Genomic DNA, 26,727 nt, shown 5'->3' on the forward strand with positions numbered 1-26,727 from the left:
TCAGGGGATGTACACGCTGACGTCCCTGTACTGTGATTATAAAATCGGCTTTGAGCTTTGAATTGGTCGTTGCAAATTTGCCCTGTGATCGGGACAGGCTTACGTTGCTGGGCAGTGCGACCCCTTTGGGCCAAAGGGGCCAATTCCGGGCCGTTCCCCCGAGAATAAATCGATATTTCAGTCTCCGGAACCGAAAGGTAATCGGATCTGAAGAGGAACGACGAGCTCGGGTTCTTGGTCGATGCTGTAGGTTTTGGATGGAAGTGAATCTCTTGTGTATTCGGTTCGTCACAGGAGGGATTGGACAGGCAGTCACCGTCTGGTATAACAGAGTGTCCTCCCTCCCCCCATTCCCCCCTGTCCCTCACTTTCTCCCTCCCCTCTCCCCCTCTCTCCCCCTCCCCTCTCTCCCTCCCTCTGAATCTACCCCCTCGCTCTCTCTCCCTTCACCCCCTCTCTACTCCCTCTCCCTCCCTCCCTCCCCTCTCTCCCTCTCCCTCCCTCCCCTCTCCCTCCCTCCCCTCTTCCTCCCTCCCCTCTCTCCCTCCCCCTCTCTACTCCCTCTCCCTTCCTCCCCTCTCTCCCTCCCCCTCTCTACTCCCTCTCCCTTCCTCCCCTCTCTCCCTCCCCCTCTCTACTCCCTCTCCCTCCCTCACCACTCTCCCTCCCTCCACACTCTCTCCCTCTCCCTCCCTCCCCATTCCTCCCTCCCTCCCCCTTCCTCCCTCCCTCCCCCTTCCTCCCTCCATCTTCCTCCCTCCACTCTCTCCCTCCCCCTCTCTACTCCCTCTCCCTTCCTCCCCTCTCTCCCTCCCCTTCTCTACTCCCTCTCCCTTCCTCCCCACTCTCCCTTCCCCTCTCAACTGCCTCTCCCTCCCTCCCCTCTTCCTCCCTCCCCTCTTCCTCCCTCCCCTCTCTCCCTCCCTCCCCTCTCTCCCTCCCCCCTCTCTCCCTCCCCCTTTCTACTCCCTCTCCCTCCCTCCCCTCTCTCCCTCCCCCTCTCTACTCCCTCTCCCTCCCTCCCCTCTTCCTCCATCCCCTCTTGCTCCCTCCCCTCTCTCTCCCTCCCTCCCCTCTCTACTCCCTCTCCCTTCCTCCCCTCTCTCTTTCCCCCTCTCTACTGCCTCTCCCTCCCTCCACACTCTCTCCCTCACCCTCCCTCCCCCTTCCTCCCTCCATCTTCCTCCCTCTCCCCCTCTCTCCCCCTCCCCTCTCTCCCTCCCTCTGAATCTACCCCCTCGCTCTCTCTCCCTTCACCCCCTCTCTACTCCCTCTCCCTCCCTCACCACTCTCCCTCCCTCCACACTCTCTCCCTCTCCCTCCCTCCCCATTCCTCCCTCCCTCCCCCTTCCTCCCTCCCTCCCCCTTCCTCCCTCCATCTTCCTCCCTCCACTCTCTCCCTCCCCCTCTCTACTCCCTCTCCCTTCCTCCCCTCTCTCCCTCCCCCTCTCTACTCCCTCTCCCTCCCTCCCCACTCTCCCTTCCCCTCTCAACTGCCTCTCCCTCCCTCCCCTCTTCCTCCCTCCCCTCTTCCTCCCTCCATCTTCCTCCCTCCACTCTCTCCCTCCCCCTCTCTACTCCCTCTCCCTTCCTCCCCTCTCTCCCTTCCCCTCTCAACTGCCTCTCCCTCCCTCCCCTCTTCCTCCCTCCCCTCTTCCTCCCTCCCCTCTCTCCCTCCCTCCCCTCTCTCCCTCCCCCTCTCTCCCTCCCCCTTTCTACTCCCTCTCCCTCCCTCCCCTCTCTCCCTCCCCCTCTCTACTCCCTCTCCCTCCCTCCCCTCTTCCTCCATCCCCTCTTGCTCCCTCCCCTCTCTCCCTCCCTCCCCTCTCTACTCCCTCTCCCTTCCTCCCCTCTCTCTTTCCCCCTCTCTACTGCCTCTCCCTCCCTCCACACTCTCTCCCTCTCCCTCCCTCCCCCTTCCTCCCTCCATCTTCCTCCCTCTCCCCCTCTCTCCCCCTCCCCTCTCTCCCTCCCTCTGAATCTACCCCCTCGCTCTCTCTCCCTTCACCCCCTCTCTACTCCCTCTCCCTCCCTCACCACTCTCCCTCCCTCCCCATTCCTCCCTTCCTCCCCCTTCCTCCCTCCCTCCCCCTTCCTCCCTCCATCTTCCTCCCTCCACTCTCTCCCTCCCCCTCTCTACTCCCTCTCCCTTCCTCCCCTCTCTCCCTCCCCCTCTCTACTCCCTCTCCCTCCCTCCCCACTCTCCCTTCCCCTCTCAACTGCCTCTCCCTCCCTCCCCTCTTCCTCCCTCCCCTCTTCCTCCCTCCCCTCTCTCCCTCCCTCCCCTCTCTCCCTCCCCCCTCTCTCCCTCCCCCTCTCTACTCCCTCTCCCTCCCTCCCCTCTCTCCCTCCCCCTCTCTACTCCCTCTCCCTCCCTCCCCTCTTCCTCCATCCCCTCTTGCTCCCTCCCCTCTCTCCCTCCCTCCCCTCTCTACTCCCTCTCCCTTCCTCCCCTCTCTCTTTCCCCCTCTCTACTGCCTCTCCCTCCCTCCACACTCTCTCCCTCTCCCTCCCTCCCCCTTCCTCCCTCCATCTTCCTCCCTCCCCTCTCTCCCTCCCTCCCCTCTCTCCCTCCCCTCTCTCCCTCCCCTCTCTCCCTCCCTCCCCTCTCTCCCTCCCCCTCTCTACTGCCTCTCCCTCCTTCCACTCTCCCTCCCTCCCCTCTCACCCTCTCCCTCCCTCCCTCCCTCCCTCCCCTCTCCCTCCCTCCCCTCTCTCTCACCCTCTCCCTCTCTCCCTCTTATCCCCCCTCCCTCCCCTCTCTCCCTCTCTCCCTCTTCTCCCCTCTCTCCCTCTCTCCCCCCTCTCTCTCCCTCTCTCCCCCTCTCACTCTCTCCCCTCTATCTCCCCCCTCTCTCCCTCTCCCCCTCCCTCTCTCCCCTCCTCTCCCTCTCTCCCCTCTCTCTCCTACCCCTCTCTCCCCTCCTCTCCCTCTCTCCCCTCTCTCTCTCCTCCCCCCTCACTCCTCCCTCTCTCCCCTCCTCTCCCTCTCTCCCCTCTCTCTCTCCTCCCCCCTCACTCCTCCCTCTCTCCCTCCTCTCTCCCCCTCTCCCTCTCTCCCTCTCTCCCCTCTCTCTCTCCTCCCCCTCTCTCCCCCTCTCTCTCCTCCCCCTCTCTCCTCCCCCCTCTCCCTCCCTTCCCTCTCTCCCCCTCCCCGCTCTCCCTCTCGCCCCTCTCTCCCTCCTCTCTCCCCCCGACCCTCTCTCCCCCTCTCTCTCCCCCCTTTCTCTCTGTCCCCTCTCTCCCTCTCTCCCCTCTCTCCCATCTCTCTCTCCCCCTTTCCTCCCCTCTCTCCCTCTCTCTCCCCCTCCTCCCTCCTCTGTCCCCCCCTCCCTCTCTCCCCCTCTCTCTCCCTCTCTCCCCCTCTCCCCTCTCACTCCCCCTCTCCCCTCTCTCTCTCCCCCTTTCTCTCCTTCCCCTCTCTCGCCTCTCTCTCCCTCCTCTCTCCCCTCTCTCTCTCCCTCTCTCCCTCTCTCCCCTCTCACCCTCTCTCCCCCCTCTCTCTCCCCCTTTCTCCCCCATCTCCCCCATCTCCCCCCTCTCTCCCTCCCCTCTCTCTCTCCCCCCTCTCTCCCCCCTCTCCCCCTCTCCCCTCTCTCTCCCCCTCCCCTCTCTCTCTCCCCCCTCTCTCCCCTCTCCCCCCTCTCTCCCTCTCTCCCCCCCTCTCTCCCCTCTCTCCCCCCTCTCTCCCTCTCTCTCCCCCTCTCCCCTCTCTCTCTCCCCCCTCTCTCCCTCTCTCCCCCTCTCCCCCCTCTCTCTCCCCCTCTCTCCCCCCCATCTCCCCCCTCTCTCCCTCCCCCCCTCTCTCTCTCCCCCTCTCTCCCCCTCTCTCTCTCTCCCCCTCTCTCTCCCCCCCATCTCCCCCCTCTCTCCCTCCCCCCCTCTCTCTCTCCCCCTCCCTCCCCCCCTCCCTCTCTCCCCCTCTCTCCCCCTCTCTCCCCCTCTCCCCCTCTCTCCCCCTCTCCCCCCTCTCTCTCTCTCCCCCTTTCTCTCCCTCCCCTCTCTCCCTCTCTCCCCTCTCTCCCATCTCTCTCTCCCCCTTTCGCTCCCTCCCCTCTCTCTCCCCACTCTCCCTCCTCTCTCCCCCCTCTCTCCCTCTCTCCCCCCTCTCTCTCCCTCTCTCCCCCCTCCCCTCTCTCTCTCCCCCCTCCCCTCTCTCTCTCCCCCTTTCGCTCCCTCCCCTCTCTCCCTCTCTCCCTCTATCCCTCTCTTCCCTCTCTCCCTCTCTCCCCTCTCTCCCATCTCTCTCTGCCCTCTCTCTCTCGTCCCCCGTCTCTCCCCCCGCCCCACACCGCAGGCTCTGGGATACCCGAACTGAAGACGATTATCCGCGGTGCGGTTCTCCAGGAGTACCTCACCTTCCGCACCTTTATCGCCAAGACAGTGGGGCTGACGGCGGTTCTCAGCACCGGCCTGCCTGTCGGCAAGGAGGTGAGTGGGCTGGCGAGCTCAGACCCCGTTCCGGTCCCACCCAGCCCTGCGTGATGGAGGGGACAATTCAGTCCGTTCAGCGGACATATATTCTCTCTCTCTCTCTCTCTCTCTCTGTCTGACCCTGGGAGTGTGTGATGGGACGGTGTGGAGGGAGATTCACTCAGTGTCTGACCCCGGGAGTGTGTGATGGGACGGTGTGGAGGGAGATTCACTCTGTGTGTCTGACCCCGGGAGTGTGTGATGGGACGGTGTGGAGGGAGATTCACTCTGTGTCTGACCCCGGGAGTGTGTGATGGGACGGTGTGGAGGGAGATTCACTCTGTGTCTGACCCCGGGAGTGTGTGATGGGACGGTGTGGAGGGAGTTTCACTCTGTGTCTGACCCCGGGAGTTTGTGATGGGACGGTACGGAGGGAGATTCACTCTGTGTCTGACCCCGGGAGTGTGTGATGGGACGGTGTGGAGGGAGATTCACTCTGTGTCTGACCCCGGGAGTGTGTGATGGGACGGTGTGGAGGGAGATTCACTCTGTTTCTGACCCCGGGAGTGTGTGATGGGACGGTGTGGAGGGAGATTCACTCTGTGTCTGACCCCGGGAGTGTGTGATGGGACGGTGTGGAGGGAGATTCACTCTGTGTCTGACCCCGGGAGTGTGTGATGGGACGGTGAGGAGGGAGATTCACTCTGTGTCTGACCCCGGGAGTGTGTGATGGGACGGTGTAGAGGGAGATTCACTCTGTGTCTGACCCCGGGAGTGTGTGATGGGACGGTGTGGAGGGAGATTCACGCTGTGTCTGATCCCGGGAGTGTGTGATGAGACGGTGTGGATGGAGATCACTCTGTGTCTGACCCCGGGAGTGTGTGATGGGATGGTGTGGTGGGAGATTCACTCAGTGTCTGACCCCGGGAGTGTGTGAAGGGACGGTGTGGAGGGAGATTCACTCTGTGTCTGACCCCGGGAGTGTGTGATGGGACGGTGCGCAGGGAGATTCGCTCTGTGTCTGACCCCGGGAGTGTGTGATGGGATGGTGAGGAGGGAGATTCACTCTGGATCTGACCCCGGGAGTGTGTGATGGGACGGTGTGGAGGGAGATTCACTCTGTGTCTGACCCCGGGAGTGTGTGATGAGACGGTGTGGATGGAGATCACTCTGTGTCTGACCCCGGGAGTGTGTGATGGGACGGTGCGTAGGGAGATTCACTCTGTGTCTGACCCCGGGAGTGTGTGATGGGATGGTGTGGTGGGAGATTCACTCTGTGTCTGACCCCGGAGTGTGTGATGGGACGGTGTGGAGGGAGATTCACTCCGTGTCTGACCCCGGGAGTGTGTGATGGGACGGTGTGGAGGGAGATTCACTCTGTGTCTGACCCCGGGAGTGTGTGATGGGACGGTGTGGAGGGAGATTCACGCTGTGTCTGATCCCGGGAGTGTGTGATGAGACGGTGTGGATGGAGATCACTCTGTGTCTGACCCCGGGAGTATGTGATGGGACGGTGTGGAGGGAGATTCACTCTGTGTCTGACCCCGGGAGTGTGTGATGGGACGGTGCGCAGGGAGATTCGCTCTGTGTCTGACCCCGGGAGTGTGTGATGGGATGGTGAGGAGGGAGATTCACTCTGGATCTGACCCCGGGAGTGTGTGACGGGACGGTGTGGAGGGAGATTCACTCTGTGTCTGACCCCGGGAGTGTGTGATGGGACGGTGGGGAGGGAGATTCACTCTGTGTCTGACCCCGGGAGTGTGTGATGGGACGGTGGGGAGGGAGATTCACTCTGTGTCTGACCCCGGGAGTGTGTGATGGGACAGTGCGGATGGAGATCACTCTGTGTCTGACCCCGGGAGTGTGTGATGGGATGGTGTGGTGGGAGATTCACTCTGTGTCTGACCCCGGGAGTGTGTGATCGGACGGTGTGGAGGGAGATTCACTCTGTGTCTGACCCCGGGAGTGTGTGATCGGACGGTGTGGAGGGAGATTCACTCTGTGTCTGACCCCGGGAGTGTGTGATGGGATGGTGTGGAGGGAGATTCACTCTGTGTCTGACCCCGGGAGTGTGTGATGGGACGGTGCGGAGGGAGCTTCACTCTGTGTCTGACCCCGGGAGTGTGTGATGGGACGGTGTGGAGGGAGATTCACTCTGTGTCTGACCCCGGGAGTGTGTGATGGGACGGTGTGGAGGGAGATTCACTCTGTGTCTGACCCCGGGAGTGTGTGATGGGACGGTGTGGATGGAGATTCACGCTGTGTCTGACCCCGGGAGTGTGTGATGGGACGGTGCGGAGGGAGATTCACTCTGTGTCTGACCCCGGGAGTGTGTGATGGGACGGTGCGGAGGGAGATTCACTCTGTGTCTGACCCCGGGAGTGTGTGATGGGACGGTGCGGAGGGAGATTCACTCTGTGTCTGACCCCGGGAGTGTGTGATGGGATGGTGAGGAGGGAGATTCACTCTGTGTCTGACCCCGGGAGTGTGTGATGGGACGGTGTGGAGGGAGATTCACGCTGTGTCTGATCCCGGGAGTGTGTGATGGGTCGGTGTGGAGGGAGATTCACTCTGTGTCTGACCCCGGGAGTGTGTGATAGGACGGTGCGGAGGGAGATTCACTCTGTGTCTGACCCCGGGAGTGTGTGATGGGACGGTGTGGAGGGAGATTCACTCAGTGTCTGATCCCGGGAGTGTGTGATGGGATGGTGAGGAGGGAGATTCACTCTGTGTCTGATCCCGGGAGTGTGTGATGGGACGGTGTGGAGGGAGATTCACGCTGTGTCTGATCCTGGGAGTGTGTGATGGGACGGTGTGGATGGAGATCACTCTGTGTCTGACCCCGGGAGTGTGTGATGGGACTGTGGGGAGGGAGATTCACTCTGTGTCTGATCCCGGGAGTGTGTGATGGGACGGTGTGGAGGGAGATTCACTCCGTGTCTGACCCCGGGAGTGTGTGATGGGACGGTGGGGAGGGAGATTCACTCTGTGTCTGACCCCGGGAGTGTGTGATGGGACGGTGCGGATGGAGATCACTCTGTGTCTGACCCCGGGAGTGTGTGATGGGATGGTGCGGAGGGAGATTCACTCTGTGTCTGACCCCGGGAGTGTGTGATGGGACGGTGTGGAGGGAGATTCACTCTGTGTCTGACCCCGGGAGTGTGTGATGGGACGGTGTGGAGGGAGATTCACGCTGTGTCTGATCCCGGGAGTGTGTGATGGGACGGTGTGGATGGAGATCACTCTGTGTCTGACCCCGGGAGTGTGTGATGGGACGGTGTGGAGGGAGATTCACTCTGTGTCTGACCCCGGGAGTGTGTGATGGGACAGTGTGGAGGGAGATTCACTCCGTGTCTGATCCCGGGAGTGTGTGATGGGACGGTGTGGAGGAAGATTCACTCCGTGTCTGACCCCGGGAGTGTGTGATGGGACGGTGGGGAGGGAGATTCACTCTGTGTCTGACCCCGGGAGTGTGCGATGGGACGGTGCGGATGGAGATCACTCCGTGTCTGACCCCGGGAGTGTGTGATGGGATGGTGTGGTGGGAGATTCACTCTGTGTCTGACCCCGGGAGTGTGTGATGGGATGGTGGGGAGGGAGATTCACTCTGTGTCTGACCCCGGGAGTGTGTGATGGGACGGTGGGGAGGGAGATTCACTCTGTGTCTGACCCCGGGAGTGTGTGATGGGACGGTGCGGATGGAGATCACTCTGTGTCTGACCCCGGGAGTGTGTGATGGGATGGTGTGGTGGGAGATTCACTCTGTGTCTGACCCCGGGAGTGTGTGATCGGACGGTGTGGAGGGAGATTCACTCTGTGTCTGACCCCGGGAGTGTGTGATGGGACGGTGTGGAGGGAGATTCACTCTGTGTCTGACCCCGGGAGTGTGTGATGGGACGGTGTGGAGGGAGATTCACTCTGTGTCTGACCCCGGGAGTGTGTGATGGGACGGTGTGGATGGAGATTCACGCTGCGTCTGACCCCGGGAGTGTGTGATGGGACGGTGCGGAGGGAGATTCACTCTGTGTCTGACCCCGGGAGTGTGTGATGGGACGGTGCGGAGGGAGATTCACTCTGTGTCTGACCCCGGGAGTGTGTGATGGGATGGTGAGGAGGGAGATTCACTCTGTGTCTGACCCCGGGAGTGTGTGATGGGACGGTGTGGAGGGAGATTCACGCTGTGTCTGATCCCGGGAGTGTGTGATGGGACGGTGTGGATGGAGATCACTCTGTGTCTGACCCCGGGAGTGTGTGATGGGACGGTGTGGAGGGAGATTCACTCTGTGTCTGACCCCGGGAGTGTGTGATAGGACGGTGCGGAGGGAGATTCACTCTGTGTCTGACCCCGGGAGTGTGTGATGGGACGGTGTGGAGGGAGATTCACTCAGTGTCTGATCCCGGGAGTGTGTGATGGGATGGTGAGGAGGGAGATTCACTCTGTGTCTGATCCCGGGAGTGTGTGATGGGACGGTGTGGAGGGAGATTCACGCTGTGTCTGATCCTGGGAGTGTGTGATGGGACGGTGTGGATGGAGATCACTCTGTGTCTGACCCCGGGAGTGTGTGATGGGACTGTGGGGAGGGAGATTCACTCTGTGTCTGATCCCGGGAGTGTGTGATGGGACGGTGTGGAGGGAGATTCACTCCGTGTCTGACCCCGGGAGTGTGTGATGGGACGGTGGGGAGGGAGATTCACTCTGTGTCTGACCCCGGGAGTGTGCGATGGGACGGTGCGGATGGAGATCACTCTGTGTCTGACCCCGGGAGTGTGTGATGGGACGGTGTGGAGGGAGATTCACTCTGTGTCTGACCCCGGGAGTGTGTGATGGGACGGTGAGGAGAGAGATTCACTGTGTGTCTGACCCCGGGAGTGTGTGATGGGACAGTGTGGAGGGAGATTCACTCTGTGTCTGACCCCGGGAGAGTGTGATGGGACGGTGCGGAGGGAGATTCACTCTGTTTCTGACCCCGGGAGTGTGTGATGGGACGGTGTGGAGGGAGATTCACTCTGTGTCTGACCCCGGGAGTGTGTGATGGGACGGTGTGGAGGGAGTTTCACTCTGTGTCTGACCCCGGGAGTTTGTGATGGGACGGTACGGAGGGAGATCCACTCTGTGTCTGACCCCGGGAGTGTGTAATGGGACGGTGTGGAGGGAGATTCACTCTGTGTCTGACCCCGGGAGTGTGTGATGGGACGGTGTGGAGGGAGATTCACTCTGTGTCTGACCCCGGGAGTGTGTGATGGGACGGTGTGGAGGGAGATTCACTCTGTTTCTGACCCCGGGAGTGTGTGATGGGACGGTGTGGAGGGAGATTCACTCTGTGTCTGACCCCGGGAGTGTGTGATGGGACGGTGTGGAGGGAGATTCACTCTGTGTCTGACCCCGGGAGTGTGTGATGGGACGGTGTGGAGGGAGATTCACTCCGTGTCTGACCCCGGGAGTGTGTGATGGGATGGTGTGGAGGGAGATTCACTCTGTGTCTGACCCCGGGAGTGTGTGATGGGACGGTGTGGAGGGAGATTCACTCTGTGTCTGACCCCGGGAGTGTGTGATGGGACGGTATGGAGGGAGATTCACGCTGTGTCTGATCCCGGGAGTGTGTGATGAGACGGTGTGGATGGAGATCACTCTGTGTCTGACCCCGGGAGTGTGTGATGGGATGGTGTGGTGGGAGATTCACTCAGTGTCTGACCCCGGGAGTGTGTGACGGGACGGTGCGGAGGGAGATTCACTCTGTGTCTGACCCCGGGAGAGTGTGATGGGACGGTGTGGAGGGAGATTCACTCTGTGTCTGACCCCGGGAGTGTGTGATGGGACGGTGCGCAGGGAGATTCGCTCTGTGTCTGACCCCGGGAGTGTGTGATGGGATGGTGAGGAGGGAGATTCACTCTGGATCTGACCCCGGGAGTGTGTGATGGGACGGTGTGGAGGGAGATTCACTCTGTGTCTGACCCCGGGAGTGTGTGATGAGACGGTGTGGATGGAGATCACTCTGTGTCTGACCCCGGGAGTGTGTGATGGGACGGTGTGGAGGGAGATTCACTCCGTGTCTGACCCCGGGAGTGTGTGATGGGATGGTGTGGTGGGAGATTCACTCTGTGTCTGACCCCGGGAGTGTGTGATGGGACGGTGTGAAGGGAGATTCACTCCGTGTCTGACCCCGGGAGTGTGTGATGGGACGGTGTGGAGGGAGATTCACTCTGTGTCTGACCCCGGGAGTGTGTGATGGGACGGTGTGGAGGGAGATTCACTGTGTGTCTGACCCCGGGAGTGTGTGATGGGACGGTGTGGAGGGAGATTCACTCCGTGTCTGACCCCGGGAGTGTGTGATGGGACGGTGTGGAGGGAGATTCACTCTGTGTCTGACCCCGGGAGTGTGTGATGGGACGGTGTGGAGGGAGATTCACGCTGTGTCTGATCCCGGGAGTGTGTGATGAGACGGTGTGGATGGAGATCACTCTGTGTCTGACCCCGGGAGTGTGTGATGGGATGGTGTGGTGGGAGATTCACTCAGTGTCTGACCCCGGGAGTGTGTGATGGGACGGTGTGGAGGGAGATTCACTCTGTGTCTGACCCCGGGAGTGTGTGATGGGACGGTGCGCAGGGAGATTCGCTCTGTGTCTGACCCCGGGAGTGTGTGATGGGATGGTGAGGAGGGAGATTCACTCTGGATCTGACCCCGGGAGTGTGTGATGGGACGGTGTGGAGGGAGATTCACTCTGTGTCTGACCCCGGGAGTGTGTGATGAGACGGTGTGGATGGAGATCACTCTGTGTCTGACCCCGGGAGTGTGTGATGGGACGGTGTGGAGGGAGATTCACTCCGTGTCTGACCCCGGGAGTGTGTGATGGGACGGTGTGGTGGGAGATTCACTCTGTGTCTGACCCCGGGAGTGTGTGATGGGACGGTGGGGAGGGAGATTCACTCTGTGTCTGACCCCGGGAGTGTGTGATGGGACGGTGGGGAGGGAGATTCACTCTGTGTCTGACCCCGGGAGTGTGTGATGGGACGGTGCGGATGGAGATCACTCTGTGTCTGACCCCGGGAGTGTGTGATGGGACGGTGTGGAGGGAGATTCACTCTGTGTCTGACCCTGCGAGTGTGTGATGGGACAGTGTGGAGGGAGATTCACTCTGTGTCTGACCCTGCGAGTGTGTGATGGGACGATGCGGAGGGAGATTCACTCTGTGTCTGATCCCGGGAGTGTGTGATGGGACGATGCGGAGGGAGATTCACTCTGTGTCTGATCCCGGGAGTGTGTGATCGGACGGTGTGGAGGGAGATTCACTCTGTGTCTGACCCCGGGAGTGTGTGATGGGACGGTGTGGAGGGAGATTCACTCTGTGTCTGACCCCGGGAGTGTGTGATGGGACGGTGTGGAGGGAGATTCACTCTGTGTCTGACCCCGGGAGTGTGTGATGGGACGGTGTGGATGGAGATTCACGCTGTGTCTGACCCCGGGAGTGTGTGATGGGACGGTGCGGAGGGAGATTCACTCTGTGTCTGACCCCGGGAGTGTGTGATGGGACGGTGCCGAGGGAGATTCACTCTGTGTCTGACCCCGGGAGTGTGTGATGGGACGGTGCGGAGGGAGATTCACTCTGTGTCTGACCCCGGGAGTGTGTGATGGGATGGTGAGGAGGGAGATTCACTCTGTGTCTGACCCCGGGAGTGTGTGATGGGACGGTGTGGAGGGAGATTCACGCTGTGTCTGATCCCGGGCGTGTGTGATGGGACGGTGTGGAGGGAGATTCACTCTGTGTCTGACCCCGGGAGTGTGTGATGGGACGGTGTGGATGGAGATCACTCTGTGTCTGACCCCGGGAGTGTGTGATGGGACGGTGTGGAGGGAGATTCACTCTGTGTCTGACCCCGGGAGTGTGTGATAGGACGGTGCGGAGGGAGATTCACTCTGTGTCTGACCCCGGGAGTGTGTGATGGGACGGTGTGGAGGGAGATTCACTCAGTGTCTGATCCCGGGAGTGTGTGATGGGATGGTGAGGAGGGAGATTCACTCTGTGTCTGATCCCGGGAGTGTGTGATGGGACGGTGTGGAGGGAGATTCACGCTGTGTCTGATCCTGGGAGTGTGTGATGGGACGGTGTGGATGGAGATCACTCTGTGTCTGACCCCGGGAGTGTGTGATGGGACTGTGGGGAGGGAGATTCACTCTGTGTCTGATCCCGGGAGTGTGTGATGGGACGGTGTGGAGGGAGATTCACTCCGTGTCTGACCCCGGGAGTGTGTGATGGGACGGTGGGGAGGGAGATTCACTCTGTGTCTGACCCCGGGAGTGTGTGATGGGACGGTGCGGATGGAGATTCACTCTGTGTCTGACCCCGGGAGTGTGTGATGGGACGGTGCGGAGGGAGATTCACTCTGTGTCTGACCCCGGGAGTGTGTGATGGGATGGTGCGGAGGGAGATTCACTCTGTGTCTGACCCCGGGAGTGTGTGATGGGACGGTGTGGAGGGAGATTCACTCTGTGTCTGACCCCGGGAGTGTGTGATGGGACGGTGTGGAGGGAGATTCACGCTGTGTCTGATCCCGGGAGTGTGTGATGGGACGGTGTGGATGGAGATCACTCTGTGTCTGACCCCGGGAGTGTGTGATGGGACGGTGTGGAGGGAGATTCACTCTGTGTCTGACCCCGGGAGTGTGTGATGGGACAGTGTGGAGGGAGATTCACTCCGTGTCTGATCCCGGGAGTGTGTGATGGGACGGTGTGGAGGAAGATTCACTCCGTGTCTGACCCCGGGAGTGTGTGATGGGACGGTGGGGAGGGAGATTCACTCTGTGTCTGACCCCGGGAGTGTGTGATGGGATGGTGTGGAGGGAGATTCACTCTGTGTCTGACCCCGGGAGTGTGTGATGGGACGGTGTGGAGGGAGATTCACTCTGTGTCTGACCCCGGGAGTGTGTGATGGGACGGTGTGGAGGGAGATTCACTCTGTGTCTGACCCCGGGAGTGTGTGATGGGACGGTGAGGAGAGAGATTCACTGTGTGTCTGACCCCGGGAGTGTGTGATGGGACAGTGTGGAGGGAGATTCACTCTGTGTCTGACCCCGGGAGAGTGTGATGGGACGGTGCGGAGGGAGATTCACTCTGTGTCTGACCCCGGGAGTGTGTGATGGGACGGTGTGGAGGGAGATTCACTCAGTGTGTCTGACCCTGGGAGTGTGTAATGGGACAGTGGGGAGGGAGATTCACTCTGTGTCTGACCCCGGGAGAGTGTGATGGGACGGTGCGGTGGGAGATTCACTCTGTGTCTGACCCCGGGAGTGTGTGATCGGACGGTGTGGAGGGAGATTCACTCTGTGTCTGAGCCCGGGAGTGTGTGATGGGACGGTGTGGAGGGAGATTCACTCTGTATCTGACCCCGGGAATGTGTGATGGGACGGTGTGGAGGGAGATTCACTCAGTGTGTCTGACCCCGGGAGTGTGTGATGGGACGGTGTGGAGGGAGATTCACTCTGTGTCTGACCCCGGGAGTGTGTGATGGGACGGTGTGGAGGGAGATTCACTCTGTGTCTGACCCCGGGAGAGTGTGATGGGACGGTGCGGAGGGAGATTCACTCTGTGTCTGACCCCGGGAGTGTGTGATGGGACGGTGTGGAGGGAGATTCACTCTGTGTCTGACCCCGGGAGTGTGTGATGGGACGGTGTGGAGGGAGATTCACTCTGTGTCTGACCCCGGGAGTGTGTGATGGGACGGTGTGGAGGGAGATTCACTCTGTGTCTGACCCCGGGAGTGTGTGATGGGACGGTGCGGAGGGAGATTCGCTCTGTGTCTGACCCCGGGAGTGTGCGATGGGACGTTGCGGAGGGAGATTCACTCTGTATCTGACCCTGGGAGTGTGTGATGGGACGGTGAGGACGGAGATTCACTCTGTGTCTGACCCCGGGAGTGTGTGATGGGACGGTGCGGAGGGAGATTCACTCTGTGTCTGACCCCGGGAGTGTGTGATGGGACGGTGCGGAGGGAGATTCGCTCTGTGTCTGACCCCGGGAGTGTGTGATGGGACGGTGCGGAGGGAGATTCACTCCGTGTCTGACCCCGGGAGTGTGTGATGGGACGGCGCGGAGGGAGGTCACTCTGTGTCCGTTATTCCATTTTTCTCGTCTTGTTTCTGTCGAACCTCAGCTCTTTCTCAAAATATTTTTTCTCATCTCCTTCTCTCCTCGTCTTTCTCCCCATCTTTCTGCCCACTTCTCTTTCTCTCTCCCCCCAACTCGCTCCCCTATATACCCCTCTCCCCCACCCCGCTCCTCTCTACCCCCCTCACTTTCCTATCTGTCACCCCCTCCCTCTGCCTCCCTCTTTCCCCCAATCGCCCGCTCTCCCCCTCTCCCTGCCCTCCTCCCCTCCGCTACCCCTCTCCCTCCGCACAGGGGCCGTTCGTGCACATCGCCAGCATCTGTGCTGCACTCCTGAGCAAGTTCCTTTGCTTCCTCAGCGGGAGCCTCGAGGTAGGCCGAGGGTCGCTGACTGCGGAGGGAGGGATATGTCGTGCGGAGGGACGGGAAGGTCGCGTGTCCAGGGGGAGTGGGTGACGGGGAGCGAGGGGAGGGAGGACGCGATTTGCCGGGGAGCCTCGGAGTGTCGTGTTGGATGAGGCAGTGAGGAGGAGGGCAGGATGATGCTTTGGAGGCCGTCTGTGGAGATCAGGAGTTTTATACACTGGTACGGAATGAAAGTTCGAGGTCGAGCCAAGGGAGGATTCAGGGAGAAGAGGAAAGGAGGGATCGAGGGAGAGGGGAGGAACGGCTGAGGGAGAGAGTTAGAATGGAGGGGGGGAGGGTCGGTGGGGGGACAGGGGGAAGTCAGGGAGCAGAGAGGGGAGGGTCGGGTGGGTGGAGAGGGGAGGGTGGGGAGGGGGTGTCGGGGCGGAGAGGTGGGAGTTCGGAGGGGGGAGGGGGGAGTTGGGAGGGCAGAGAGGGGGGGTCGGGAGGGGGAGGGGGGAATCGGGGGCGGGGAGGAGGGAGTCGGGAGGGTGGAGAGAGAGGGGGGAGTCGGGGGGCGGGGAGGGGAGGGGGTGGAGAGGGGGTAGTCGGGGGGAGATGGGGGAGAGGGGGAGGGTGGAGGGAGGGGTCGGGAGGGGGGGAGGGGGGAATCGGGAGGGCGGAGAAGGGAGGATCGAGGGCGGAAAGGGGGGGGTCGGGGTGGAGGGGGGGAGTCGGGGTGGAGGGGGGGAGTTGGGGTGGAGAGGGGGGAGTCAAGAGGGGGGTGAGGGGGGAATCGGGGGCAGAGAGGGGGGAGTCAGGGGCAGAGTAGGGAAGGTTGGGGGGTGGAGAGGGGTAGTCGGGGGGAGAGGGGGTAGTCAGGGGGGAGAGGGGGAGAGGGGGAGGGCGGAGGGGGGGTCGGGAGGGGGGAGCGGGGTCAGGAGGGGGGAGAGGGGGGAATCGGGGTGGAGAGGGGGAGTTGGGGGAGCAGAGAGGGGGGAGTCGGGGGGCGGAGAGGGGAGGGTCGGGGGGGTGGAGAGGGGGTAGTCGGGAGGGGGCGAGAGGGGGGTCGGGAGGGCAGGGAGGGGTGGGTCGCGAGGGGGCGAGAGGGGGTTCGGGGGGCGAGAGGGGGGTCGGGAGGGTGGGGAGGGGGGAGTCCGGGGGCAGAGAGGGGAGGGTTGGGGGGGTGGAGAGGGGAGGGTCAGAGGGGAGAGGGGGAGGGCAGGGAGGGGTGGGTCGGGAGGGGGCAAGAGGGGGGTCGGGGGGGGCGAGAGGGGGGTCGGGAGGGCGGGGAGGGGGGAGTCCGGGGGCAGAGAGGGGAGGGTTGGGGGGGTGGAGAGGGGAGAATTGGGAGGGAAGGGAAGGGACAGGTTGATTCTGAGGAGTTGGGACAGAGGAGAGGAGGGAGGGATGAGCGAGCGGAGGGAGGAGCGGACGGACATGGCGAAGACTGGAACCGGGTTGGGTCCCCACCCCTGCTGAGCACACTAACCTCGCCTTGCTGCTCTGTTCCCTCTGCCCGGCTCCAAAACAATGGCCAGCATGTGGCGAGGACCATCGACCGCCTCATCCCCACCGCGGCTATCGGAGTTGCTTGCTGCTTTGGCTCCCCGTTAGGAGGCAAGTCTTTCGCTCGGGACGGTGCGGAGGGAGATTCACTCTGTGTCTGACCCCGGGAGTGTGTGATTGAACGGTGTGGAGGGAGATTCACTCCGTGTCTGACCCCGGGAGTGTGTGATGGGACGGTGCGGAGGGAGATTCACTCTGTGTCTGACCCCGGGAGTGTGTGATGGGACGGTGCGGAGGGAGATTCACTCTGTGTCTGACCCCGGGAGTGTGTGATGGGACGTTGTGTAGGGAGATTCACTCTGTGTCTGACCCCGGGAGTGTGTGATGGGACGGTGTGGAGGGAGATTCACTCTGTGTCTGACCCTGGAGTGTGTGATGGGACCGTGGGCAGGGAGATTCACTCTGTGTCTGACCCCGGGACTGTGTGATGAGACGGTGTGGAGAGAGATTCACTCTGTGTCTGACCCTGGAGTGTGTGATGGGACCGTGGGCAGGGAGATTCACTCTGTGTCTGACCCCGGGAGTGTGTGATGGGACGGTATGGAGGGAGATTCACTCTGTGTCTGACCCCGGGAGTGTGTGATGGGACGGTGTGGAGGGAGATTCACTCTGTGTCTGACCCCGGGAGTGTGTGATGGGACGGTGTGGAGGGAGATTCACTCCGTGTCTGACCCCGGGAGTGTGTGATGGGACGGTGCGGAGGGAGATTCACTCCGTGTCTGACCCCGGGAGTGTGTGATGGGACGGTGCGGAGGGAGATTCACTCCGTGTCTGACCCCGGGAGTGTGTGATGGGACGGTGCGGAGGGAGATTCACTCTGTGTCTGACCCCGGGAGTGTGTGATGGGACGGTGCGGAGGGAGATTCACTCTGTGTCTGACCCCGGGAGTGTGTGATGGGACGGTGCGGAGGGAGATTCACTCTGTGTCTGACCCCGGGAGTGTGTGATGGGACGGTGCGGAGGGAGATTCACTCTGTGTCTGACACCGGGAGTGTGTGATGGGACGGTGCGGAGGGAGATTCACTCTGTGTCTGACCCCGGGAGTGTGTGATGGGAAAGTGCCAAGGGAGATTCACCCCCTGTCTGACCCCGGGAGTGTGTGATGGGACGGTGCGGAGGGAGATTCACTCTGTGTCTGACCCCGGGAGTGTGTGATGGGAAAGTGTGGAGGGAGATTCACTCTGTGTCTGACCCCGGGAGTGTGTGATGGGACGGTGCGGAGGGAGATTCACTCTGTGCCTGACCCCGGGAGTGTGTGATGGGGCGGTGCGGAGGGAGATTCACTCTGTGCCTGACCCCGGGAGTGTGTGATGGGACGGTGCGGAGGGAGATTCACTCTGTGTCTGACCCCGGAAGTGTGTGATGGGACGGTGCGGAGGGAGATTCACTCCGTGTCTGACACCGGGAGTGTGTGATGGGACGGTGCGGAGGGAGATTCACTCCGTGTCTGACCCCGGGAGTGTGTGATGGGACGGTGCGGAGGGAGATTCACTCTGTGTCTGACCCCGGGAGTGTGTGATGGGACGGTGCGGAGGGAGATTCACTCCGTGTCTGACCCCGGGAGTGTGTGATGGGACGGTGCGGAGGGAGATTCACTCTGTGTCTGACCCCGGGAGTGTGTGATGAGACGGTGCGGAGGGAGATTCACTCTGTGTCTGACCCCGGGAGTGTGTGATGGGACGGTGCGGAGGGAGATTCACTCTGTGTCTGACCCCGGGAGTGTGTGATGGGACGGTGAGGAGGGAGATTCACTCTGTGTCTGACCCCGGGAGTGTGTGATGGGACGGTGCGGAGGGAGATTCACTCTGTGTCTGACCCCGGGAGTGTGTGATGGGACGGTGCGGAGGGAGATTCACTCTGTGTCTGACCCCGGGAGTGTGTGATGGGACGGTGTGGAGGGAGATTCACTCTGTGTCTGATATTCCGCTTTCTAACTTTGTTTCTTCTGAACCCCAGCTCTTACTCAAATGATTTTTTACTGATAATTTAGCTCTGTTCTCGTCTCCTTCACTCATACCTTACTGTGGATTCTGTCTCTCTCCTGAAACTCGTCTCTCTCCCCTCTTTCCCTCCCCTTCTCTTGCCCCTCTCCCACCCTCGCCTCTCCCCCCTTCCCTCCTCTCCCCCTCCCCTCTCCCTGCTTCCACACTCTCCCACACCCCCTTCCCCCTCTCTCCATCCCCCTCCCCCCTCTCCCCATCCCCCTCCCCCCTCTCCCCATCCCCCTCCACCCCTCCCCCTCTCCCTCCCCCCTCTCCCTCCCCCCTCTCTCCCCCCTCCCCCTCCCCCCTCTCTCCCCCCTCCCCCTCTCTCCCCCCTCTCTCCCCCCTCTCCCTCCCCCCTCTCTACCTCTCTCCATCCCCCTCCCCCCTCTCCCCATCCCCCTCCCCCCTCTCCCCATCCCCCTCCACCCCTCCCCCTCTCCCTCCCCCCTCTCCCTCCCCCTCTCTCCCTCTCCCCTCTCCCTCTCCCCTCTCCCCCTCCCCTCCCCACCCCCTCTCCCGCTCTTCCCCTCCCCCTCTCCCCTTACCCCCACACCTACCCCCGCTCACTCCCCTCCCCCTCCCCCTTCCCCTCTCCCATTTCCCCCTCTCCCCCTCTCCCCTCTCCCCCTCTCCCCTCTCCCCTCTCCCCCTCCCCTCTCCCCTCTCTCTCTCCCCTCTCCCCCTCCCCTCCCCACCGCCTCTCCCGCTCTTCCCCTCCCCCTCTCCCCTTACCCCCACACCTACCCCCGCTCACTCCCCTCCCCCTCCCCCTTCCCCTCTCCCCTTTCCCCCTCTCCCCCTCTCCCCTCTCCCCCTCTCCCCTCTCCCCTCTCCCCCTCCCCTCTCCCCTCTCTCTCTCCCCTCTCCCCCTCCCCTCCCCACCCCCTCTCCCACTCTTCTCCTCCCCCTCTTCTCCTACCCCCACACCTACCCCCGCTCACTCCCCTCCCCCCTCCCCTTCCCCTTTCCCCCCTCTCCCCCTTCCCCCCTCCCTCCTCCCTCTCCCCTCTCCCCCTCCCACCTCCCCCTCCTCCCTCTCCCCTCTCCCCCTCCCCTCCTGCTCTCCCGCTCTCCCCTCCCCCTCTCCCCCTAACCCCACACCCTCCCCGCTCACACCCCTCCCCTCCCCGCTCACACCCCTCCCCTCCTCCTTTCCCCCTCCCCCTTCACCCCTCACCCTCCTCCCCTCCCCCCTCACTCCCACCCTCTCCCTCCCCCTCCCCCTCCCACCTCTCCCTGCTCACCCCTCTCCCCCCTCCCCCCTCCCCTCCCTCTCTCCCACACCCCTCCCCCCTCCCCCCTCCCCTCCCTCTCTCCCACCCCCCCTCCCCCCTCTCCCTCTCCCTCTCCCTCTCCCTCTCCCGCTCCCTCTCCCTCTCCCTCTCCCTCTCCCCCTCTCCCCTCTCCCCCTCCCCCTCCCCCTCCCCCTCTCCCCTCTCCCTCTTTCCCCCCTCTCCCCGTCCCCTTCCCCCCTCCCCCTCCTCTCTCCCCCTCTCCCCCTCTCCCCCTCTCCCCCTCTCCCCTCTCCCCTCTCCCCCTCTCCCCCTCCCCCTTCCCCCTCTCCCCTTTCCCCTCTCCCCCCTCCCCCCTCTCCCCCTCCCCCTTCCCCCTCTCCCCTTTCCCCTCTCCCCCTTTCCCCCCTCTCCCCGTCCCCTTCCCCCCTCCCCCTCCCCCTCCCCCTCTCCCCCTTTCCCCCCTCTCCCCGTCCCCTTCCCCCTCTCCCCTCTCCCCTCTCCCCCTCTCCCCCTCCCCCTCTCCCCATATCCCCACCCCCTCCCCCTCCCCCTCACTTCCCTCCACCTCCTCTCCCCCACCCCCTGCTCCCCTCCACCTCCTCTCCCCCACCCCCTCCTCTCCTCCCCCTCTCCCCCTCCCTCTCCCCTCCTCTCCCCCTCTCCCCCTCCCCTCCCCCTCCCCCCTCTCCCCTCTCCCCCTCTCGCCTCACCCCTCTCCCCCTCGCCCCTCTCCACCCTCTCCCTCCCCCATCCCACTCTCCCCCCTCCCCTCTCCCCCTCTCCCCTCTCCACCCTCTCCCCCTCTCCCCTTTCCACCCCCTCTCCCCCTCTCCCCTCTCCAACCTCTCCCCCTCTCCCCTCTCCACCCTCCACCCTCTCCCCCTCTCCCCCCTCCACCCTCTCCCCCTCTCCCCTCTCCACCCTCTCCCCCTCTCCCCCTCTCCCCTCTCCACCCTCTCCCCTCTCCACCCTCTCCCCCCTCCCCCCTCCACCCTCTCCCCCTCCCCCCTCCCCTCCCCTGTCCCCCTCTCCCCTCTCCCCTCTCCACCCTCCACCCTCTCCCCCTCTCCCCCCTCCACCCTCTCCCCCTCTCCCCTCTCCACCCTCTCCCCCTCTCCCCCCTCCCCTCTCCACCCTCTCCCCTCTCCCCCCTCCACCCTCTCCCCCTCCCCTCCCCTGTCCCCCTCTCCCCTCTCCCCTCCCCTGTCCCCCCTCTCCTTCTCCCCTCTCCCTCCTCTCCCTCTCTCCCCCTACACACTCCCCCTCTCTCTCTTCTCCTCTCCCCCCACTTCCAACCCCTGTCCTCCATCTCTCCCTTCTCTCACTCCCTCCATCACTTCCCTCTATCAACCCCCCCCACCCACCCTTCGCTGTCTCCAGGCGGACTATTACTTACGAGCGGATGTGTTAACAGTGGGATGTGCTGTTGGTCTCGGCTGCTGTTTCGGGACACCTCTCGGAGGCAAGTTCCCCCTTTACTCACTTCTGAGAGTGTGGAGGGAGATTCACTCTGTGTCTGACCCCGGGAGTGTGTGATGGGGACGGTGTGGAGGGAGATTCACGCTGTGTCTGACCCCGGGAGTGTGTGATGGGACGGTGTGGAGGGAGATTCACTCCGTGTCTGACCCCGGGAGTGTGTGATGGGACGGTGTGGAGGGAGATTCACTGTGTGTCTGACCCCGGGAGTGTGTGATGGGACGGTGTGGAGGGAGATTCACTCTGTGTCTGACCCCGGGAGTGTGTGATGGGATGGTGTGGAGGGAGATTCACTCTGTGTCTGACCCCGGGAGTGTGTGATGGGACGGTGAGGAGGGAGATTCACTCTGTGTCTGTCCCCGGTAGTGTGTGATGGGACGGTGAGGAGGGAGATTCACTGTGTGTCTGACCCCGGGAGTGTGTGATGGGACGGTGTGGAGGGAGATTCACTCTGTGTCTGACCCCGGGAGTGTGTGATGGGATGGTGTGGAGGGAGATTCACTCTGTGTCTGACCCCGGGAGTGTGTGATGGGACGGTGAGGAGGGAGATTCACTCTGTGTCTGTCCCCGGTAGTGTGTGATGGGACGGTGAGGAGGGAGATTCACTCTGTGTCTGACCCCGGGGGTGTGTGATGGGACTGTGAGAGGGAGATTCACTCTGTGTCTGACCCCGGGAGTGTGTTATGGGACTGTGAGAGGGAGATTCACTCTGTGTCTGACCCCGGGAGTGTGTGATGGGACGGTGCGGAGGGAGATTCACTCTGTGTCTGACCCCGGGAGTGTGTGATGGGACGGTGTGGAGGGAGATTCACTCTGTGTCTGACCCCGGGAGTGTGTGATGGGATGGTGCGGAGGGAGATTCACTCTGTGTCTGACCCCGGGGGTGTGTGATGGGACGGTGCGGAGGGAGATTCACTCTGTGTCTGACCCCGGGGGTGTGTGATGGGACGGTGTGGAGGGAGATTCACTCTGTGTCTGACCCCGGGAGTGTGTGATGGGACGGTGCGGAGGGAGATTCACCCCGTGTCTGACCCCGGGAGTGTGTGATGGGACGGTGTGGAGGGAGATTCACTCTGTGTCCGACCCCGGGAGTGTGTGATGGGACGGTGTGGAGGGAGATTCACTCTGTGTCCGACCCCGGGAGTGTGTGATGGGACGGTGCGGAGGGAGATTCACTCTGTGTCTGACCCCGGGAGTGTGTGATGGGACGGTGGGGAGGGAGATTCACTCTGTGTCTGACCCCGGGAGTGTGTGATGGGACGGTGGGGAGGGAGATTCACTCTGTGTCTGACCCCGGGAGTGTGTGATGGTTGAGGTGTAATAACTGTCCCCGAACCTGGTGGTGTGGGTCCTGAGGCTCCTGTACCTCCTTCCTGATGGTTGAGGGGTGATAACTGTCCCTGAACCTGGTGGTGTGGGTCCTGAGGCTCCTGTACCTCCTTCCTGATGATTGAGGGGTGATAACTGTCCCTCAACCTGGTGGTGTGAGTCCTGAGGCTCCTGTACCTGCTTCCTGATGGTTCAGGGGTAATAACTGTCCCTGAACCTGGTGGTGTGGGTCCTGAGGCTCCTGTACCTCCTTCCTGATGGTTGAGGGGTGATAACTGTCCCTGAACCTGGTGGTGTGGGTCCTGAGGCTCCTGTACCTCCTTCCTGATGGTTGAGGGGATGATAACTGTCCCTGAACCTGGTGGTGTGGGTCCTGAGGCTCCTGTACCTCCTTCCTGATGGTTGAGGGGTGATAACTGTCCCTGAACCTGGTGGTGTGGGTCCTGAGGCTCCTGTACCTCCTTCCTGATGATTGAGGGGTGATAACTGTCCCTCAACCTGGTGGTGTGAGTCCTGAGGCTCCTGTACCTGCTTCCTGATGGTTGAGGGGTGATAACTGTCCCTGAACCTGGTGGTGTGGGTCCTGAGGCTCCTGTACCTCCTTCCTGATGGTTGAGGGGTGATAACTGTCCCTGAACCTGGTGGTGTGGGTCCTGAGGCTCCTGTACCTCCTTCCTGTCTATGTGGAGGAATTATATCGTCACGGGACCCAGAGTGTCGGTCACATGCCCTGCCTCGGTCCCTCGGAGGAGGTGCAGGATCTCACCCTCCCGAGTGGGATGTGCTTCAGACAAGAGGAAGTATCTCTGTAAGTTCAAAACTAGGTTGTCAGGGACCCCTGTTACAGGGGGAGTCTCTCCCCCGTAACCCCTGTTACAGAGGGAGTCTCTCCCCCATTACCCCAGTTACAGATGGAGTCTCTCCCCAGTTACAGATGGAGTCTCTCCCCCGTTACCCCTGTTACAGGGGGAGTCTCTCCCCCGTAACCCCTGTTACAGAGGGAGTCTCCCCCATTACCCCTGTTACAGAGGGAGTCTCCCCCGTTACCCCTGTTACAGAGGGAGTCTCCCCCCGTTACCCCTGTTACAGAGGGAGTCTCCCCCATTACCCCTGTTACAGAGGGAGTCTCCCCCCGTTACCCCTGTTACAGAGGGAGTCTCTCCCCCGTAACCCCTGTTACAGAGGGAGTCTCCCCCTTTACCCCTGTTACAGAGGGAGTCTCCCCCATTACCCCTGTTACAGAGGGAGTCTCTCCCCCATCACCCCTGTTACAGAGGGAGTCTCCCCCCGTTACCCCTGTTACAGAGGGAGTCTCTTCCCCATCACCCCTGTTACAAGGGGAGTCTCTCCCCCGTCACCCCTGTTACAGAGGGAGTCTCTCCCCGTTACCCCTGTTACAGAGGGAATCTCTTCCCCGTTACCCCTGTTACAAAGGGAGTCTCCTCCCGTTACCCCATTACAGAGGGAGTCTCTCCCCCATTACCCCTGTTACAGAGGGAGTCTCTCCCGTTACCCCTGTTACAGAGGGAGTCTCTCCCCCATTACCCCTGTTACAGATGGAGTCTCTCCCCCATAACCCCTGTTACAGAGGGAGTCTCTCCCCCGTTACCCCTGTTACAGAGGGAATCTCTTCCCCGTTACCCCTGTTACAAAGGGAGTCTCCCCCGTTACCCCATTACAGAGGGAGTCTCTCCCCCATTACCCCTGTTACAGAGGGAGTCTCTCCCCGTTACCCCTGTTACAGAGGGAGTCTCCCCCAATCCCCCTGTTACAGAGGGAGTCTCTCCCCCATCACCCCTGTTACAGAGGGAGTCTTTCCCCATCACCCCGTTACAGAGGGAGTCTCTCCCCATTACCCCTGTTACAGAGGGAGTCTCCCCCATTCCCCCTGTTACAGAGGGAGTCTCTCCCCCATCACCCCTGTTACAGAGGGAGTCTTTCCCCATCACCCCGTTACAGAGGGAGTCTCTCCCTCATCACCCCTGTTACAGAGGGAGTCTCTCCCTCATTACCTCTGTTACAGAGGGAGTCTCTCCCCCATCACCCCTGTTACAGAGGGAGTCTCTCCCCCATCACCCCTGTTACAGAGGGAGTCTCTCCCCCATCACCCCGTTACAGAGGGAGTCTTTCCCCATCACCCTGTTACAGAGGTAGTCTTTCCCCATCACCCCGTTACAGAGGGAGTCTCTCCCCCGTCACCCCTGTTACAGAGGGAGTCTCTCCCCCGTCACCCCTGTTACAGAGGGAGTCTCTCCCTCATTACCTCTGTTACAGAGGGAGTCTCTCCCTCATTACCCCTGTTACAGAGGGAGTCTCTCCCTCATCACCCCTGTTACAGAGGGAGTCTCTCCCCCATCACCCCTGTTACAGAGGGAGTCTCTCCCCCATTACCCCTGGTACAGAGGGTGTCTCTCCCCTCCCCCCGGGGAATGGCAAGCCCCAACCCCCGTCAGGAACAGGATGCTCCGCAGTCAGGAACGGGGTTTCCTGCAGTCCCGGGAGCGAGAAGTCACCCGGTCCGGGGGAACGGAAGTCCCACTGTGTGGGAGACCGGGAGAGGGGGGCTCACGGTGTCTGGGGAACAGGTGCTCTCCCATTCCCCCCAGTCCGGGGAGCGGGAGTCTCCCTCCTCTCCCTCCCCCATCTCCGGCCGGCTCCCCTATCTCCCTTCCCCCACAGCCAGGGCTGAACCCTTCTGAAAACAGAGGGGCAAAGGGACTTGGGAGCCCCCGTGCGGGATTCCCCCCCAAAGTTAACTTGCAGGTTGAGTCGGTGGTGAAGAAGGCGAATGCAATGTTGGCATTCATTTCTAGAGGAATAGAGTACAGGAGCAGGGATGTGATGTTGAGGCTCTATAAGGCGCTGGTGAGACCTCACTTGGAGTACTGTGGGCAGTTTTGGTCTCCTTATTTAAGGAAGGATGTGCTGACGTTGGAGAGAGTACAGAGAAGATTCACTAGAATGATTCTGGGAATGAGAGGGTTAACATATGAGGAACGTTTGTCCGTTCTTGGACTGTATTCCTTGGAGTTTAGAGGAATGAGGGGAGACCTCATAGAAACATTTCGAATGTTAAAAGGCATGGACAGAGTGGATGTGGCAAAGTTGTCCCATGATGGGGGAGTCTAGTCCGAGAGGGCATGACTTAAGGATTGAAGGGCGCCATTCAGAACAGAAATGCGAAGTAATTTTTTTAGCCAGAGGGTGGTGAATCTATGAAATTTGTTGCCGTGGAGGCCAAGTCATTGGGTGTATTTAAGGCAGAAATTGATAGGTATCTGAGTAGCCAGGGCATCAAAGGTTATGGTGAGAAGGCGGGGGAGTGGGACTAAATGGGAGAATGGATCAGCTCATGATAAAATGGTGGAGCAGACTCGATGGGCCGAATGGCCTACTTCTGCTCCTTTGTCTCATGGTCTTATAAAAGCAAGGATGTAACGTTAACACCAGGAAATCTGCAGATGCTGGAAATTCAAGCAACACACATCAAAGTTGCTGGTGAACGCAGCAGGCCAGGCAGCATCTCTGGGAAGAGGTACAGTCGACGTTTCGGGCCGAGACCCTTCGTCAGGACTAACTGAAGGAAGAGTTAGTAAGAGATTTGAAAGTGGGAGGGGGAGGGGGAGATCCAAAATGATAGGAGAAGACAGGAGGGGGAGGGATGGAGCCAAGAGCTGGACAGGTGATTGGCAAAGGGGATATGAGAGGATCATGGGACAGGACGCCCAGGGAGAAGGAAAACGGGGAGAGGGGAGCCTGGAGGATGGGCAAGGGGTATAGTGAGAGGGACAGAGGGAGAAAAAGGAGAGAGAGAAAATAATTTCATAATAAATAAATAACGGAGGGGGAGGTGGGGCATTAGCGGAAGTTAGAGAAGTCGATGTTCATGCCATCAGGTTGGAGGCTACCCAGACGGAATATAAGGTGTTGTTCCTCCAACCTGAGTGTGGCTTCATCTTTACAGTAGAGGAGGCCGTGGATAGACATGTCAGAATGAGAATGGGACGTGGAATTAAAATGTGTGGCCACTGGGAGATCCTGCTCTCTCTGGCGGACAGAGAGTAGGTGTTCAGCGAAATGGTCTCCCAGCCCCTGCGTTGGGCCTCGCCAAGGGTGCGGTGGGGGCGGGGGGGGGGTGGTCTCGGCCGAAGACCGTCGACCGCCCGCTCTCTTCCATGGATGCATTTTGTGTGTCTGTGTGTGCTTGTTTCTTAACTCAGAAGCTGCTCGGGCTGAGGAAGGAGCTGCCAGCGGAAGTGGCCCCTGCGGTTTCAA

General features: G+C 61.5%; 1 protein-coding gene across 1 annotated transcript in view; it reads left to right on the forward strand.

Moving 5' to 3' along the window:
- LOC134341509 (chloride channel protein-like) overlaps nt 1-26,727 on the forward strand; it is a 98,642-nt gene that overhangs the window by 38,863 nt on the left and 33,052 nt on the right. The window contains exons 5-7 of the mRNA XM_063039380.1: nt 4,298-4,431; nt 14,808-14,885; nt 16,400-16,478. Of these exons, the coding sequence (XP_062895450.1) occupies nt 4,298-4,431; nt 14,808-14,885; nt 16,400-16,478 (291 nt within the window). The remainder of the gene's footprint in view (nt 1-4,297; nt 4,432-14,807; nt 14,886-16,399; nt 16,479-26,727) is intronic.

This window comes from Mobula hypostoma, unplaced genomic scaffold (assembly GCF_963921235.1).
Source record: "Mobula hypostoma unplaced genomic scaffold, sMobHyp1.1 scaffold_183, whole genome shotgun sequence".
In the NCBI taxonomy this organism is placed as follows: Eukaryota; Metazoa; Chordata; class Chondrichthyes; order Myliobatiformes; family Myliobatidae; genus Mobula; species Mobula hypostoma.